The following is a 19233-nucleotide window of genomic DNA, read 5'->3' on the forward strand; positions in this document are numbered from 1 at the left end:
ACATCATATTTTTCATACAGAATTAACAAATTTGGACATTTTACCTGTGCTGACATCTAGTGGCTGATGACTTAAATTCATTACAGTATATAACAATATCCCTCTGGATTTATCTCTAAAGAGAATATGTGAATAAGAGCAACATTCTGATGTCCAGATACTAACCATGATACAGTGGTGTGTCAGATATGACTATCACAGTAGGTCCCTTCTGTCTGACATGAAGAGCTTCATCATTGGTGAGAATCCCCAGCCCCTGGTCATAGCAAGAAGACAGTGGTTTTAAAACTGCTTCTTCAGTAGTTGCACCAAGTTTGAAACTCTTCATCCATCCATGGCGTAGGAAACAGGCGTGACAAGCTGGAGTGAAGAGGTCTCTGTTTACCATTGTGAGACATGTAGATCAGAAGAGCACACTGTCAGTCATTACTGTGAGGCAGTGACCCGTACCTCAGGTAGGGGTCGCTGTTTGTTCTCCCAGGGATGTGCATGGAGGCGTATTGAAGTCATGAGGGGGCATAGAAGTCACAGGCATAGCTATGATTGTAATGGTGAAGCAGTGACTGAGGTCACAGGTAGGGGTCACTGTGAGTTCTCCCCGGGATATGCATGGAGGTGTACGGAGGCCATAGGAGTGCATGGCAGAAACGAGCATAGCTGTGACTGCAATGCAGACTAAAAATAATAAAAATAAGTGTTAGCCTTGAACAAGCTAGTGTCCAAGGCAGATGTAGGGAAAATCTGCTCTGGGATGCTGTGTTGTGAAACAGACTGCAGGATAGTAGTTGTGCAGGACGTTTCACTCCAGGCCCAGGTTTTCTATGTGGCTAAAGGCCACAGGTTCTTTTGTTAAAAGCCCTGCAGGAAAGTGTTTGTGAGTGAGGTGTGTCAGGGTCAGAGTCAGTGTCCAGCTGGTGTTTGGAGGAGACCAAGAGACTATGTGGAGCTTTGTCGGTGACACACAACAGAGCAGAGCCAAACAGCCAGGGGAGCTGAGACGTTTGGCATCCACAGCTAACACAGCGCTGCAATCACCCACGGGAACTGGTGATAGGAGGACTAGTGTGTTTAGTGGCCGCATACCAATGGAGTAAAGTTGTGAGTAAAAGAGACATTGACACAGTGTGCAGTCGCCCACGGGAACAGGTGAGAGGAGGTCTAGCATGCTTAGTGGCCACAAACCAATGGAGTAAAGTTGTGAGTAAAAGCTGTGAGTAAAAGAGACATTGACACGGCGTGCAGTCGTTCACGGAAACTGGACAAAGGGAGGTCCAGCGTGTTTAGGGGCTGCAAACTAATGAAGTGAAGCTGAGTGTAAGACTTTGATACGGCATGCAGTCACCCACGGAAACTGGACACAGGGAAGTCCGGTGTGTTTAGGGACTGTGATTTAAAGCCATGTACTAAGTAGTGCTATGAACTGGTGTGAACTGAACACTAATGATATGCACTTGTGTGAATTTAAACTTTAATGCTGTGAAGATAACTGTTAGGGTCCCGACTTCGGCGCGCTCCTCCCAGCGCATCCTCGGGTCCCGGCGCGTCCCCACGTCCGGCTTCCGGGTTCCCCGGCGTCGGGCACCCGCGCACTCCGGAAATCCCGGCGCTCTGCCTCCTGGGTAGTATGACGCGGTCAGCGCCGCCCCCAACATGGTGGCGCCCACCGGCTATTTAGGATTTGGGCTTTGTCAGGTAAGGTGCCTGACTATCAACTTCGGTGACGCTGTCTCCTGCAGCGTTCACTCTGACTCTGGCCCCCTTTGTGTCTGCGCCTCCAGCGCTCTCTCCTTGTCAGTCTCTATTCGTCTCTGCCCTGGTTCTGCTACTGTGTGTCCCTCTGTCCACTTGTCTCCTGCCGTGTCTCCCTATCCTGCCTCATCCATTGTTCCTCTCTGTTACAGCCTCTCGTCTGAGCCACCCTCTGAGCCCGCCTCGCTGTCCCTCCTCCACAGGTCCAAGCTCCATCGCTGTCCGGCATATCTGTATCCTCTCCTAGCTGACCCAGTCGCCCTTTTGGTTCCGGCCATCACGGTTCTACCCTCCGTGGGCCTGCCCCTAACACTCCCTGTATAGGGTGTGGTCATCACCTGGGCTGCTCGCCCTCGGGGGCTCTGGAGCCGTGACCCAGAGGGTCCACTTCCGGGTTGTTCTCTAGCTTCCCCGTAACAGCAACCGTAACAGTAAAGTCAGGCCATGGACCCCGCTGGAGCCTCGGCTGCGCAAAAAGAATTGATTTTCCTTCGGGAGAATCAGACGCGCATCATGTCCTTCATGAAAACCATGGACTCGCGTCTGTCCGCCCTCCAATCCTCTGACCCTGGTATTGCCGCCAAGGTGGCGGGCTTACAACAAGAATTAGCGCAGCAGCGTGATACCCAGACCCACATTCTCACTTACATGGGGTCTGTGGATGCCAGATTACTCTCCCTACAGTCGTCCGCCTCTGTCTCCACTCCTGTTTCCCATTTTCCTCCGCGCTTAGCCAAGCCACCTCGGTATAATGGTGACGCAAAATTATGCCGGGGTTTTTTAAACCAGTGCCGCCTTCACTTTGAATTGCTGCCCCAACAGTATCCAACTGACCGGGCCAAGGTGGCCTTCATCATCTCCCATTTGGAGGGGGACGCCTTGGCTTGGGTCAATCCCCTCTGGGAGCGGGACGACCCAGTGGTCACTCAGCTATCAGTATTTTTGGACACTTTTCGGCGAGTTTTTGATGAGCCGGGCCGTCTCGCCTCCACCACGGAGGCACTGTTCAACCTCTGCCAAGGTTCTCAGACGGTGGGTCAGTACGCCATACAGTTCAGAACTTTGTCTTCTGATTTAGGCTGGAATAACGAGGCACTGGTGGGCGCCTTTTGGCGAGCCTCTCGGGCCGTATCAAGGATGAGCTGGCTGGTCGTGATACCCCAACACTTTTGGAGGATCTAATTTCCCTGGCCACCCGAATTGATCTCCGGTTCCAGGAACGAGCCAGGGAGAGAAGGATTTCCCGTCCTATTTCTTCTCTTCGCAGACCGCCCAGTCCTCGACCGAGGACCTCCGCTCCTGTCTCAGTTCCCGAACCCATGCAGGTGGACCACCTTAAGCTCTCGGACCAACGTCGTAGGGAGAGAGGTCTTCAGGGCCTGTGTTTCTATTGCGGCAGCAGCTCCCACCTACTCCGATCTTGTCCTGAGCGTCTGGAAAACTTCTTCGCCTAGGCCAGGTAAGAGAGGCCTCCCTAGGCGCATTTGAAACCTCTCAACCCCTCACCCTGTCTGCCCTTCTGCGTGTGGGTGGGAAGCGGACTTCTCTCACAGCCTATGTGGACTCGGGCGCCGCCAGAGATTTTATTAGACTTGAGGAGGTTAACAAATTTTCTGTCCCTGTGAGAGCTCTGGAGAACCCCCAGGGTCTTGCATCCATTGATGGTCGTCCCCTGCTGGAGGCCGTGACTCATGTGACTCTAGAGGTAGAATTGCAAATAGGGGCCCTGCACAGGGAGAAAATTACATTTCTTGTTTTAGCAGGGATCTCCCATCCTATCCTCCTCGGTCTCCCGTGGTTGCGGCTCCACGAGCCCATGTTGGATTGGAACACTGGCAACGTTTTGCGCTGGGGGAGTCCTGTCGGGCTCGGTGTCTGCTGTCGGTGCGCCCCGTAGGTAATCCCTCTCCTTCTCCAGTCCCCGCCGGGTTGCCTTTGGCCTACGCTGCTTTTTCGGATGTCTTTGACAAAAGAGAGGCTGAGACTCTCCCTCCGCACCGTCCCTACGATTGTCCCATCGAGCTGGTCCCTGGAACCACCCCGCCTCGCTGAAGAATTTATCCCCCTCATATGCAGAGACTAAAGCCATGCCTGAATACATTCAAGACAATCTAGCCAGAGGTTTTATTCGAAAGTCTTCATCCCCTGCTGGAGCAGGCTTCTTTTTTTGAAAAAGGATGGGTCACTACGTCCTTGCATCGACTACCGTGGCTTGAATCGCATCACGATCAAGAACAAATACCCCCTGCCTCTCATCTCTGAGCTCTTTGATCGTCTGAGGGGAGCGCGAGTGTTCACCAAGCTCGATTTACGTGGAGCCTACAACCTCATGCGCATACGCTCTAGGGATGAGTGGAAAACCGCATTTAATATGCAAGATGGGCACTATGAATATCTGGTTATGCTGTTTGGCCTCTGCAATGCCCCTGCAGTGTTCCAGGAACTCGTTAACGACATCTTTCGGGATCTTCTCTACTCTTGTGTCGTAGTCTACCTGCACGATATCTTGGTCTTCTCCCCCGATCTGGCCACACATCGTCGAGATGTTCGCCAAGTCCTTCAACTTCTCCGAGAAAACCACCTTTTCGCTAAGTTGGAGAAGTGCATTTTTGAGCAAACTTCTTTGCCTTTTCTCGGATACATCGTCTCGAGTTCAGGGTTGGAGACGGACCCCGAGAAAGTCTCTGCAGTCCTCAAATGGCCACGTCCTCTTGGTGTAAAGGCCATTCAACGTTTTTTGGGATTTGCCAATTATTATAGGCAATTCATTCCCCACTTTTCGTCTCTGACTAAACCTATTACCGCGCTTGTCCGCAAAGGTGCCAACCCCAACCTCTGGCCTTCCGAAGCCCTAGATGCTTTCGAAGCTTTGAAACAAGAATTCGCTAAGTCACCAGTACTTCATCACCCGGATACCAACAAGCCATTTATTCTAGAAGTCGATGCATCCTCAGTGGGAGCTGGAGCTGTTCTTATGCAAAAATCTTCTTCCGGCCGAACTCTAACCTGCGGATTCTTTTCCAAAGCCTTCTCCGCTCCCGAAAGAAACTATGCTATCGGAGATAGAGAACTGCTGGCCATAAAGTTGGCTCTTGAGGAATGGCGTCACCTGCTTGAACGAGCCATACATCCGTTCACCATCTTCACGGATCATAAGAATTTGGCTTACCTTCACTCCGCTCAAAGGCTTAACCCTCGACAAGCCAGATGGTTGCTGATCTTCGAACGTTTCGACTTTGAACTTCACTTCCGGCCCAGGGACAAGAACATCAAGGCCGATGCCTTATCGCGGTCATTCTTATCAGTGGATAAGGAGGAGGGTCCTGCACATCTTATCGACCCTGCCAAAATCCTTACTGTGGCTCCACTAAACATGGTGTCCCCACCGTCCGGTAAAACCCTTGTTCGAAGTAGAGACATACTGAAGGTTCTACGTTGGGGCCATTCGTCTACATTCTCGGGACATGCAGGTGTTAAAAATACTCTCTCTCTCGTCTCCCGTCATTACTGGTGGCCTTCTCTTCGCAAGGACGTCCTGGAATTCATCGCTTCTTGTCCCTCCTGTGCCCGAAACAAAGTCCCTCGACAGCTTCCCTCTGGTCTCCTGCACCCTCTGCCTGTGCCTGCTAAACCGTGGACTCATGTCGCGATGGACTTTATCACCGATTTGCCTCCATCTTCCAGATGTACGGTGATATTAGTGGTCGTGGACAGATTTTCTAAGATGGCCCACTTTATAGCCCTACCAAGCCTACCCACTGCTCCTGAATTGGCGAAGATCTTCCTGCAGCACGTTTTCCGCCTCCACGGCTTTCCCCAGCACATCGTCTCGGACCGGGGAGTGCAATTTACCTCTCGTTTTTGGCGAGCTCTCTGCGGATTGTTAAAGATAAGTCTGGATTTTTCCTCCGCCTACTGGGGGTAGTCTAATGGTCAAGTGGAACGAGTCAACTAGGCACTCACGGCTTACCTTCGGCATTTCTCCAATGCTCACCAGGACGACTGGGTCTCTCTGCTTCCTTGGGCAGAGTTCGCCTATAACAACCACTCTGGCGAGGCTTGCTCCAAATCTCCTTTTTTCGTGGTTTTTGGCCAACAGCCCGGCATCCCTCTCCCTGTTTCCCATACCTCGGGAATGCCGTCAGTGGATTCCTTGTCCACGGACTTTTTCCAGATCTGGAGGGAGACTAAAATTGCCCTCGAAAAAGCCAGCCTCCAGATGAAGAGGCATGCTGACAAAAAGCGCTTAGACGTTCCTCCGTACAAACCTGGAGATAGGGTTTGGTTATCCTCTCGGCATATCAGGTTAAAAATTCCTTCCTATAAGTTAGGTCCACGGTACATTGGTCCCTTCGAGATCCTGAGTCGTATCAACGACGTAGCCTATAAGCTAAAGTTGCCCCTCTCTCTAAAAATTCCCAATTCCTTCCAGGTATCCCTCCTCAAGCATGCAGTATTTAATCATTTTCACTCGACCTCAGCTCTGACTTCCCAACCTTGTAGTTCTGATAACATTTTTGAAGTGCAGGACATTTTGGCCATGAAGACAGTCAAAGGAAAAACGTTATTTTTGGATGATTGGAAGGGTTTCGGCCCGGAGGCGAGATCTTGGGAACCCCGGGAGAATATTAATGCCCCTCTTATTATGAAGCGATTTCTCTTAAACCTGGGGAGGGAGGGGAGTAAGAGGGGGGGTACTGTTAGGGTCCCGACTTCGGCGCGCTCCTCCCGGCGCGTCCTCGGGTCCCGGCGCGTCCCCGCGCCCAGCTTCCGGGTTCCCCGGCGTCGGGCACCCGCGCACTCCGGAATTCCCGGCGCTCTGCCTCCTGGGTAGTATGACGCGATCAGCGCCGCCCCCAACATGGCGGCGCCCACCGGCTATTTAGGGTTTGGGCTTTGTCAGATAAGGTGCCTGACTGTCAACTTCGGTGATGCTGTCTCATGCAGCGTTCACTCTGACTCTGGCCACCTTTGTGTCTGCGCCTCCAGCGCTCTCTCCTTGTCAGTCTCTATTCGTCTCTGCCCTGGTTCTGCTACTGTGTGTCCCTCTGTCCGCTTGCCTCCTGCCATGTCTCCCTATCCTGCCTCATCCATTGTTCCTCTCTGTTACAGCCTCTCATCTGAGCCACCCTCTGAGCCCGCCTCGCTGTCCCTCCTCCACAGGTCCAAGCTCCATCGCTGTCCGGCATATCTGTGTATCCTCTCCTAGCTGACCCAGTCGCCCCTTTGGTTCCGGCCGTCACGGTTCTACCCTCCGTGGGCCTGCCCCTAACACTCCCTGTATAGGGGGTGGTCATCACCTGGGCTGCTCGCCCTCGGGGGCTCTGGAGCCGTGACCCAGAGGGTCCACTTCCGGGTTGTTCTCTAGCTTCCCCGTAACAGCAACCGTAACAAAAACACATTAAAGAGACTTTTGTGCTTGAATTTTGTGGGTCACTGACTCATTACTGCATACGGTGCTACCGCTGTACTACATTACATATAAGTGAAGAACTCCCAGCACTCACATATATCTGGAATCTTGATTCTTTTATTCAGAACCTCCATGAACATTTCGGTTCTCCATGAGCTTTCAACAGCATTAATGAGAAGCTGAAACATTCATACAAGTTCTGAATAAAAGAATCAATATTCAGGATATATGTGAGTGCTTATATGTAACTCATTTCCACGTGCACCACAAGGTGTGGAGTGCCGATCCCTGTGGATTTTCTCTCAGTCATTACGTGTCTCACACTGGTAAAATAAGCTGTGGAGGCAGATTCTCATGCAGATCAGTGTTAGGCCCATAGATTTTAAAAGCACACTTACATATACAAAAAATATAAATATCTTGAATAAGACAACGGATTGCAGATATCAAGGTTATCATGTTATTCAGCTTCTTTTGACCTGCACACCCATATAGACAGCTTAGGAGGGGTGATCCTTCTGAAAGATTCCATTTAGCAATGATTCATTAGGAAAGAGATCTAATAAATGTATGTTAGATACATACATTTAATGGAAGTCTGAAGTTTATCTTTTATTGTGTCACAGGCTGCAGTCCCAGTCCATGCTTTACACTGTATCTCTTCATATAACAAACTCACCAAAAGATAAATAACAAAAAACATCAACTAATAGTACCCTAAAAGCAACATACCCTCTAGTGCAAAAAGATGATATAACTACTATGCAAATGAGCAAGGAGGAGGACTCCAAGAGTTTCCCTTTAAATGGAATTTGGGTAAAGAACCTATCAGGGATTGCAATGATTACCTGCACACTTGAAGCTCTGAGCTGTGAGGCCCCTTTCCAAGGCCAACGTTGTCAAGATTCCAAGAAAACTTGTGGTTACAGACTGGCGCTTGCTCTTTTGAAGATCCCTTAAAGATAGCTGTTCTTTGGATTTGTTCCTAAGAGGCACTAGTACATCCTGATCTGATTTCCTGGCGACATTAGCAGCAGATATAATAGCATCCATCCATTCTTGCGCCCTCTGTCTGGTTTCAGTTCGAAGACGAAGGACATCTTGAGGAAAAATGACTTGGAAACAAGAATCATATCCATCAAGAGTGTCCATTTGCACAGAGCTACACATATCAAGGTTGTAACTAATCAGTGGGTCTTCATCCAAACAGCTTGGCCGATAAACTGTAAAGTGTGAACTGGTAAGCACAAATGTGAAGGCCTTCCAATTATTTTGCAGTGTTAACTGATACAACGTCCCGGCTTTTAAAATGTTTTTTTGATAGCCATTGGCATAGTTAATGGCCCTCGAAAGTACATTAGATGTATTTGTTAAGCTGTGAGATTCCGAATAGTCGCTGTTATTGTCACTTGTGGTTTTTGATCTTGTTAGGAGATCGTGCTGAGGACTCAAGTAGCCTGGAACTAAAGTCAAAGCACGTATGCCCTCCCATAACTTTTGCCCCCAGTCCAAGGATTCCCATGCCGAATCTGCTTTCAGCTGCAATTGGCTGTTGTCGGACATTAAGACATCAACCAATTTAGTTTCATGGCTTCCAGTTATACCGATGCTTTCAATATGGGCAAGAGGATAAGCTGTAATGGCATTATGATTACCACTGCTGTCCGTGCTATAGATGTGAAGTTTATATTGAGTTATCTCAGCATAACAGCTTTTCCAAAAGCTTTCTTGAGTTGTCCGAGTTTCCAGGAATCCTTTTTTCAGTATATTTGGCAATATATGTTCTGCAAAATTAAAAGAAAGGATAGATTAGGTGAAAAATGTTAGAGTAGGGGGCAATAACTAGTCTTTTTTTGCACATAAAATAGAATCAAACAACTATCTTGTGAGAAAAACTCACTGTAATGAAACAACATACAGTCATGGCCAAAAGTATTGACACCCCTGCAATTCTGTCAGACAATATTCAGTTTCTTCCTGAAAATGATTGCAAACACAAATTCTTTGGTATTATTATCTTCATTTAATTTGTCTTAAATGAAAAAACGCAAAAGAGAATGAAGCAAAAAGCAAAACATTGATCATTTCACACACAACTCCAAAAATGGGCCGGACAAAAGTATAGGCACCCTCAGCCTAATACTTGGTTGCACAACCTTTAGCCAAAATAACTGCGACCAACCGCTTCCGGTAACCATCAATGAGTTTCTTACAATGCTCTGCTGGAATTTTAGACCATTCTTCTTTGACAAACTACTCCAGGTCCCTGATATTTGAAGGGTGCCTTCTCCAAATTGCCATTTTTAGATCTCTCCACAGGTGTTCTATGGGATTCAGGTCTGGACTCATTGCTGGCCACCTTAGAAGTCTCCAGTGCTTTCTCTCAAACCATTTTCTAGTGCTTTTTGAAGTGTGTTTTGGGTTATTGTCCTGCTGGAAGACCCATGACCTCTGAGGTAGACCCAGCTTTCTCACACTGGGCCCTAAATTATGCTGCAAAATTTGTTGGTAGTCTTCTGACTTCATAATGCCATGCACATGGTCAAGCAGTCCAGTGCCAGAGGCAGCAAAGCAACCCCAAAACATCAGGGAACCTCCGCCATGTTTGACTGTAGGGACCATGTACTTTTCTTTGAATGCCTCTTTTTTTCTCCTGTAAACTCTATGTTGATGCTTTTGCCCTAAAAGCTCTACTTTTGTCTCATCTGACCAAAGAACATTCTTCCAAAATGTTTTAGGCTTTTTCAGATAAGTTTTGGCAAACTCCAGCCTGGCTTTTTTATGTCTCGGGGTAAGAAGTGGAGTCTTCCTGGGTCTCCTACCATACAGTCCCTTTTCATTCAGATGCCGACGGATAGTACGGGTTGACACCGTTGTACCCTTGGACTGCAGGGCAGCTTGAACTTGTTTGGATGTTAGTGGAGGTTCTTTATCCAACATCCGCACAATCTTGCGTTGAAATCTCTTGTCAATTTTTCTTTTCCGGCCACATCTAGGGAGGTTAGCCACAGTGCCATGGGCTTTAAACTTCTTGATGACACTGTGCACGGTAGACACAGGAACATTCAGGTCTTTGGAGATGGACTTGTAGCCTTGAGATTGCTCATGCTTCCTCACAATTTGGTTTCTCAAGTCCTCAGACAGTTCTTTGGTCTTCTTTCTTTTCTCCATGCTCAATGTGGTACACACAAGGACACAAGACAGAGGTTGAGTCAACTTTAATCCATGTCAACTGGCTGCAAGTGTGATTTAGTTATTGCCAACACCTGTTAGGTGCCACAGGTAAGTTATAGGTGCTGTTAATTACACAAATTAGAGAAGCATCACATGATTTTTCGAACAGTGCCAATACTTTTGTCCACCCTCTTTGTTATGTTTGGTGTGGAATTATATCCAATTTGGCTTTAGGACAATTCTTTTTGTGTTTTTTCATTTAAGACAAATTAAATGAAGATAATAATACCAAAGAATTTGTGTTTGCAATCATTTTCAGGAAGAAACTGAGTATTATCTGACAGAATTGCAGGGGTGTCAATACTTTTGGCCATGACTGTAAGTCTTGGATATCCACAGGAAACAATACACAACTACTCAAAAGGTGAATATACCAAAAAGGGATAAAAAAAATGGAAAATTTAAAATACTTTTATTAATCACAATATTAAAAATAGGAGGAAACTGACAACAACGACATCAAAATACCATAGAACAAGGAGATAATATAATACACTGCTAAAAAAAATAAAGGGAACACTTAAACAACAGAATATAACTCCAAGTAAATTAAACTTCTGTGAAATCAAACTGTCCACTTAGGAAGCAACACTGATTGATAATCAATTTCACATGCTGTCATCTCAGTACCAATGCTTTCTGGCAGATGTTTTGGTCACTTTTCAATGTTGGTTGTGCTTTCACACTCGTGGTAGCATGAGGCAGACTCTACAACCCACACAAGTGGCTCAGGTAATGCAGCTCACCCAGAATGGCACATCAATGCGAGCTGTGGCAAGAAGGTTTGCTGTGCCTGTCAGCATAATGAGCAAAACACCCATCTGAGGACGTTGGGCACTCAGACCATCCTCATGGAGTTGGTTTCTAACGGCTTGTGTAGACACATGCACATTTGTGGCCTGCTGGAGGTCACTTTGCAGGGTTCTGGCAGTGCTCCTTTGGTTCCTCCTTGCACAAAGGCGGAGGTAGCGGTCCTGTTGCTGGGCTGTTGACCTCCTATGGCCCCTTCCACGTCTCCTGGTGTACTGGCCTGTCTCCTGGTAGCGCCACCAGCATCTGGACACTACGCTGACAGACACAGCAAACCTTCTTGCCACAGCTCACATTGATGTGCCATCCTGGATGAGCTGCACTACCTGAGCCACTTGTCTGATGCTACCACGAGTGTGAAAGCACAATCAACATTCAAAAGTGACCAAAACATCAGGCAAAAAGCATTGGTACTGAGATGTGGTCTGTGGTCCCCACCTGCAGAACCACTCCTTTATTGAGTGTGTCTTGATAATTACCAATAATTTCCATCTGTTATCTATTCCATTTGCACAACAGCATGTGAAATTGATTGTCAATTGATAGTGGCCTAGTCAAAAGTCCAGACCTAAATATAATTGAGAATCTGTGGTCAAACTTGAATATTGCTGTTCAGCAGAGGAAACCATCTAACTTGAAGGAGCTGGAGCAGTTTTGCCTTGGGGAATGGGCAAAAATCCCAGTGGCAAGATGTAGAAAGCTCAGACAGACTTATCTAAAGTGACTTGCAGCTGTAATTTTTGCAAAACGAGGCTCTACAAAGTATTGACATTAGGAATCGTGAATAGTTATGCACACTGAAGTTTTCAGCTACAGTGGGGACAAAAAGTATTTAGTCAGCCATCAATTGTGCAAGTTCGCCCACTTAAAAAGATGAAAGAGGCTTGTAATTTACATCTTAGGTAGACCACAACTATGAGAGTCAAAATGAGAAAACAAATCCAGAAAATCATCTTGTCTCATTTGGCAAAATTTATTTTTCAAATTATGGTGGAAAATAAGTATTTGGACACTTAAAAACATGCAAGATTTCTGGCTCTCACAGACCTGTAAGTTATTCTTTAAGCGGCTCCTCTGTCCTCCACTCATTACCTGTAGTAATGGCACCTTGATTAAAAATAGAGGAACAAGAGAAACTGACTACAAACTAAAATGTGCCTATACAAATGCACAGAGCATGGGAAACAAGCAACGAGAATTGGAGTTGCTAGCACAGAAAGAGAGATATGATGACAGGCATTACTGAAACTTGGTGGGATGATACAAATGATTGGAAAACAAACCTTGAAGGCTATAACTTTTTTCTATTACAAACAGGATTAACAAGAGTGGAGGAGGCATTGTATGTTAGGTAAACGTATATCTCCACAGAGATCCAAGATTCAGAGAATGGTAGTTCTGTAGAAACTGGGTAAGAATACAAGGAGAGAAGAACAGAAAGAACATTATCATAGGTGTATACTATAGGCCACCTGTAAAGACTGATGATATGGACGAACTCTTTTTACATCAAATGTCAAAAAAAAGTACGACATAGTGATCATGGGAGATTTTAACTATCCGGATATTGGTTGGGCATCTCTATCAGGCAAAAGTAATGGGTCCAGAAAATTCTTATTTTCTCTTGCTGACAACTTTATCTTTAAAAAGGTAGAAGAGAGAACAAGAGGATCTGCAACCTTGGACCTTATTCTTACCAACAGGGAGGAAATTTTCAAATTATGGTGGAAAATAAGTATTTGGTCACCTAAAAACATGCAAGATTTCTGGCTCTCAAAGACCTGTAAGGTATACTTCACACTAAGCAAGATAACTAGCGAGATCGCTGAAGCGTCACTGATTTTGTAATGAAACAGCGACCTCGCCAGCGATCTCATTACATGTGACACTTATCAGTGACCAGGCCCCCACTGCGATGTCGCTGATCATGCTCGAATGTCCTGGGCCATTTTTTGATCGCTGGTGTCCTGCTGGCTAGCATGCATCACTGTGTATGACACCAACGAGCGACCTCATTAGCGACTCAGAAATCATGCACGCAGGCGGAAGTCGTCAGAATTGCTGCTGTATGACAAGGTCAAAATGACCGCCGAGATCGTTGCTGCGTCATTGGGTAAATCTGACTGTTTGACAGCTTACTAGCGATCATTTAGTGACAAACCAGCGATCCTTACCAGGTCGTATTGTCCGGATTGCTGGTGCATCGCTTAGTGTAACGGTACCCTAAGTTATTCTTTAAGAGGCTCCTCTGTCCTCCACTCATTACCTGTAGCAATGGCACCTGTTTGAACTTGTTATCAGTATAAAAGACACCTATCCACAACCTCAAACAGTCACACTCCAAACTCCACTATGATGAAGACCAAAGAGCTGTCAAAAGACACCAGAAACAAAATTGTAGCCCTGCACCAGGCTGGAAAGACTGAATCTACAATAGGCAAGCAGCTTGATGTGATGAAATCAACTGATGGAGCAATAATAAGAAATTGAAAGACATTCAAAACCAGTGATAACCTCCCTTGATCTGGGGCTCCACGCAAGATCTCACCCCGTGGGGTCAAAATGATCACAAGACCGGTGAGCAAAAATCCCTGGACCACACGGGGGGACCTAGTGAATGACCTGCATAGAGTTGGGACCACCGTAACAAAGGCTACCATCAGTAACACACTATGCCACCAGGGAGTCAGATCCTACAGTGCCAAATGTGTCCCCTTGCTTAAGCCAGGAAATGTCCAGGCCCATCTGAAGTTTGCTAGAGAGCATTTGGATTATCAGGAAGAGTATTGGGAGAATGTCATATGGTTTGATGAGACCAAAGTAGAACTGTTTGGTAGAAACAAAACTCTTCGTGTTTGGAGGAGACAGAATGCTGAGTTGCATCCAAAGAACACCATACCTACTGTGAAGCATGGGGGTGACATCATGCTTTAGGGCTGTTTCTCTGCAAAGGTACCAGGACGACTGATCCGTGAACATGAAAGAATTAATGGGGCCATGTGTTGTGGGATTTTGAGTGCAAACCTCCTTCCATCAGCAAGGGCATTGAAGATGAAATGTGGATGGGTCTTTCAGCAGGATAATGATCCCAAGCACACCGCCAGGGCAACAAAGGAGTGGCTTCTTAAGAAGCATATGAAGGTTCTGGAGTGGCCTAGCCAATCTCCAGATCTCAACCCCATAGAAAACTTTTGGAGGGATTTGAAAGTCCGTGTTGCCCAGCCACAGGCTCAAAACATCACTGCTCTAGAGGAGATCTGCATGGAGGAATGAGCCAACATACTACCAACAGTGTGTGCCAACCTTGTTGAGACTTACAGAAAATATTTGTCCTCTGTCATTGCCAACAACAGATATATAACAAAATATTGAGATGAACTTTTATTAATGGCGACTTATTTTCCACCATAACTTGAAAAATGAATCTTGCCAAATCAGACAAGTTGATTTTCTGGATTTGTTTTCTCATTTTGACTCTCATAGCTGTGGTCTACCTAAATACTTTTTTCCCCCACTGTACTTTGTCCTATTTGTTGTTTGCTTCACAATAAAATGATTGCTACTTCCAATAGGTGGCACTAGAGTTCTAGTCCTCTTCTTCTCTGAAGAGACAATTTGCATAATAAAAAGAACCAAATGTTCACAGTTGTAGGAACAGTGTTTACATGAACTGATGCAAACCCTCAAATCAGTGAAATTCCAGGCTTTGAAGTAGCAAAACATGAAAAATGCCAAGGGGAATGAATACTTTCACAAGACACTGTAAATGAAGTTGCATTGTGCAAAGTACGAAAGCCGCAAAAAGCAAGTCTAAAATTACAACTGGTTCAAACTACTTGAGACTTGATTGATGCGGCCAAACAACGTTGGGGGTGGCAATGCGACCTCATTTACTTGCAATATATTGCAATGTAGCAGTGGCATTATCTTGTCTGATCCTATAACGTAAGCCCCCGTTACACACTGCGATATCGCTAGCAATATCGCTGTAAAGTCACCGATTTTGTGACGTTGCAGCGATATTGCTAGCGATATCACTGCATGTGATACTTACGTCCGACCCGCTCCCCCGCTGCTCATCGCTGGTCGCGCGAGAAGCTCCTGGACCATTCCTCATCAGCCACTTCCTGCTGCGCTTCCTGTGGTGCCGACGAGCGAGGCGTGGAGGTGGGCGGGAGGACACCAGGATCACCGCGTCTGACAGGTAAGTAGCGATCCCCGACCCCCGCTATGTCTCTGGTGAGATCTGCCTGTGTGGCAGCTCACTAGCGACCACCTAGCGATGCACCAGCGATCCTGACCGCGTCATATCGTCGTCGGGATCGCTGGTGCATCGCTAGGTGTAACGGTACCCTTAGAAACTATTGCATTGTCACCTTGGATACAGTGACCCCCAGGGATCTTAACGAGTCCCTGAGCTTTGCTTCTTTTATATAGTTATTTTCATTTTTATTGCATCCATTACTGTATATATTCCCTTCTCCGTGGGCAATTTTTATGGTTTTCAACTTTTTTTGGCTTTTGTCTTTTCCTTATTCTTAGTCACTTTTTTCGTATACGTGCAGGCTGTTGTGGACATTATGGACCTATTTGGATCTGTGCTGCTGTTATGTGCTCCATCTTCCCATGATTGACATAAGAGGATCCTCTATGTACCCTATTGAATGGGGCCAACCATCATCTATGGACACATATATATTTCTGCTGTGAAGCGGATCATGTAATACATCAATATACTTTATGACCTCTGGACTCCCTATTGTTATTATTGGATCATCATGGTTACTGTTTACATTTTGTGTATCCGTTTCTTATGCATTATGCTGTTCCTATATGTTCTATTACCATGTCCGACGATTTACCCGCTATTTATGTTATTATGTGTTAGGCGGTATCATTGGTGATTCAATTTACTATGCGGTAGCGCGCATGTGGCTCATGCCCCCCTGTTGTCCTCTTCATGAGGGCTGGTGTCTTGTGTGCCTCTGATGCAGGCGTGGGGGTCCTTCCCCGCGCGTGCGCTGTGATGCCTGCTGTCATGTTAGAGGACCTGGCGGTGACATGGCGCATGCGCCGCTATTGCCGTTCTGATTGGCCTCTCCATACCATGTGATCACACATGTGATCGCGTTACTAAGGATTCAAAAGGTCCTATTCTCCCTCCAGCCTTCATCCCCTTGAGAAAGCGCCCGGTGTGAGCGCGAAACGCACGTAGGGGTGGCCCTCTGGATCTGGTTACCTGTGCACCACCTGGTAAGCTGCCCGCACTAATGATTCATGTACCTATTATGGCTGTACTGATAACTTTTATGGGCAATACTTACCGCCATTGCCGATAAAATCATATTGCTTTTTTGGCATGATTGCCCCCATTCACAGCTTATGTACCTATTTTGGCCTGATTACCTTTTGGTATGGGCATTTTTGCTCGCCATTGTTAACACTACTGCATTCTATGTGTTATTGTGGTTATGGTTATACTGGTGCACAGGGCTATATTATTCCCCTCCTTTTAGCCTGTCCTGTTTGCGCCTCCTTTGCAACTGTGCTATTTATATGATACCTGTTTGTGCATCTGATAAATTAAATTTGTACTTTTTTATATATTATGGAATCCATTACTCCTATTGTTCTCCTTGCCTCAGTGGCATAAACTTGTCTGATCCTATAACTTAGAAACTATCGCATCAGTCTTCTAGATACATTTATTTTATTTAACCACATTTCTGGAGTCATCTGGTTGTCACTGATTCACAGCGCAAAAAAATATTTACATTACTACTGGTATTTGAGAAGACCATCCCCTACAAGATGACTTTTCAATGCAAATTTGGGTAGTTTCAAACAGGTTTCACTGTAAATATTTTGGTTTCTTTCTATAATGAAACCAGACATCTAATATACTACCATAATTTATCTGGTTTCAGCATTCATTATGTATCTGCAGAAAAAAAAACAATTGCGGGCCATTACATTTCTTTGAAACTCACTCTAATCCCCTTAAAGTGCACATAATGGATATTCATTTTGCAACCATTTTACTATTCTGTTAATCCAATAAAAGGCCAAGCAAAGCCGAACTGCAATCATGTTCTCTTCTCTCCACAAAGATAAGATTTTCAGCCTCCATCCAGCATGTCTATTTCTGTTTTCAATTTGCCCTTGTTCCCTCTTACAGTTTCATAAACCGTTGTTTGCTTGGTTGTTCTCCGCACAAATACAAGACGTCCTCATGTATCCGACTCACTGTATTTTTCATGAAGTGTGCAGGTCGATTAAAAACAAAAACAAAAAATACTTGGGACTTGGGCCAGAATGGAAGCTGGCAAGGAAAAATCCAATCAAAAGGCCCAGGTTCAATCTGCTTTCCACTCTCAATGAAAACTGTAATACATTCCCATTTAATTTAGTTCCCCAAATAGAGAAATTGAATTTAAAGTGGTACAAAAGAAAGCTAATCACAATAAATGACTTAACACATGGGCTGAGCTTTCATAACATCGAAGACTGAAAGGAGATATATGAGAGGACAGATGAAACATAAACAAATACTATACGTTATAGATACTGTAAGGAGCAACCAAAGACTATCTTTCAGTAGATACTCAACAACAATTTCCTTACATGATAATTCATGGTTCTGATAAATGATAAAATGCAAAAATATATGATCAGCTATTACTATCTGGAACCTAATGGCTGCTGGACGCAATCTAATGCACACTATAATAATGATACTTATTTAATTCACCTTATTTTTATTTCCATTTAAGCGGTGTTCACATCTCCAAGATACTATGTAGTAGGTTTAATCAGGGCCGGACTGGACATCTAGCAAATGCCAGAAGGGTCTGTCTGGTAATGGGCCGCCTTTTCTTTCACATTGTTATCAGTAACTGCATCCTCAAGACGCTCATACTGTTAACAATTGTGATGTAGCACAAAGTTACTGGGTTCGCCTCCTACTGCAGCAACTCCCCTTCTATTGGCGACCTACCGGAGGCCAACATCAACAGGGGACATCAGTGGTGCAAAGACGTCGCTGCATCGTGCCGCCAGCATGCACTGCGAGAATGGATAGAAGAGGAGTCAGATGCTACAGAGGATGAGCTATCTGGATTAGGTGAGTATAGACATTTTTTTTTAGGGGGGAGAGTTGTGAGGGACCATCACACTATATAGGGTGCTGTGAGATGGACCATTATAGTATATAAGGGGCTGTGGGGTGGACCACCATACTATATAGTGAAATATTGGGGGACCATCATACTACATAGGGGGCTGTTGGGAGGCCACCATACTACACAGAAGCTGTGAGGTGCAACATCATAATATATAAGGAGCTGTAAGGGGTTTCATCATACTATATGAAGAGTTCCTCCTCCCAGTGGATGAACATGGACATGGAACAAGAAGATAGAATAGGATTCTACAGGTGAACAACTAGCTATGTTGATGGTGCCGTGACAAACATTTTGGGTTTATTGACCATGGAGTGAATTACCTGTATGATGAATACTTGCTAGAGATGGGTGGCATCTTACAAAAACAGGAAAACAGATATTTGGTACATGCTTTGCTACACTCAACAGAAGAGCTTTAAACTAGAGCAATCTGGGATGGGAAATATACGGCCAGGAAAAAATATGCAGCGAATAAATTGTTTTGAGAACCCTGCTATTAGAAGAAAGAATAAATAAAGAACAAAAACAACAAACTCTGATTGAAAATAGAGGAACAAGAGAAACTGACTACAAACTAAAATGTGCTTATACAAATGCACAGACTATGGGAAACAAGCAACGAGAATTGGAGTTGCTAACACAGAAAGAGAGATATGATGTCATAGGCATTACTGAAACTTGGTGGGATGATACACATGATTGGAAAAAAAACCTTGAAAGCTATAACTTTTTTCTATTACAAACAGTATTAACAAGAGTGGAGGAGGCATTGTATGTTAGGTAAACATATATATCTCCACAGAGATCCAAGATTCAGAGAATGGTAGTTCTGTAGAAACTGGA

The 19233-nt window shown here is 45.5% G+C and overlaps 1 protein-coding gene across 3 annotated transcripts in view; it reads right to left on the reverse strand.

Moving 5' to 3' along the window:
• Window positions 1–19233, reverse strand: part of PLEKHM3 (pleckstrin homology domain containing M3) — a 1535517-nt gene that overhangs the window by 1130130 nt on the left and 386154 nt on the right. For all 3 annotated transcript variants that reach the window (XM_073552250.1, XM_073552252.1, XM_073552251.1), the window contains exon 3: window positions 8011–8946. In XM_073552250.1, coding sequence (XP_073408351.1) covers window positions 8011–8946 — 936 coding nt within the window. The remainder of the gene's footprint in view (window positions 1–8010; window positions 8947–19233) is intronic.

The sequence above is a fragment of the Dendrobates tinctorius genome, unplaced genomic scaffold (assembly GCF_039654945.1).
Source record: "Dendrobates tinctorius isolate UK_male_01 unplaced genomic scaffold, ASM3965494v1 ptg000188l, whole genome shotgun sequence".
Classification (NCBI taxonomy): domain Eukaryota; kingdom Metazoa; phylum Chordata; class Amphibia; order Anura; family Dendrobatidae; genus Dendrobates; species Dendrobates tinctorius.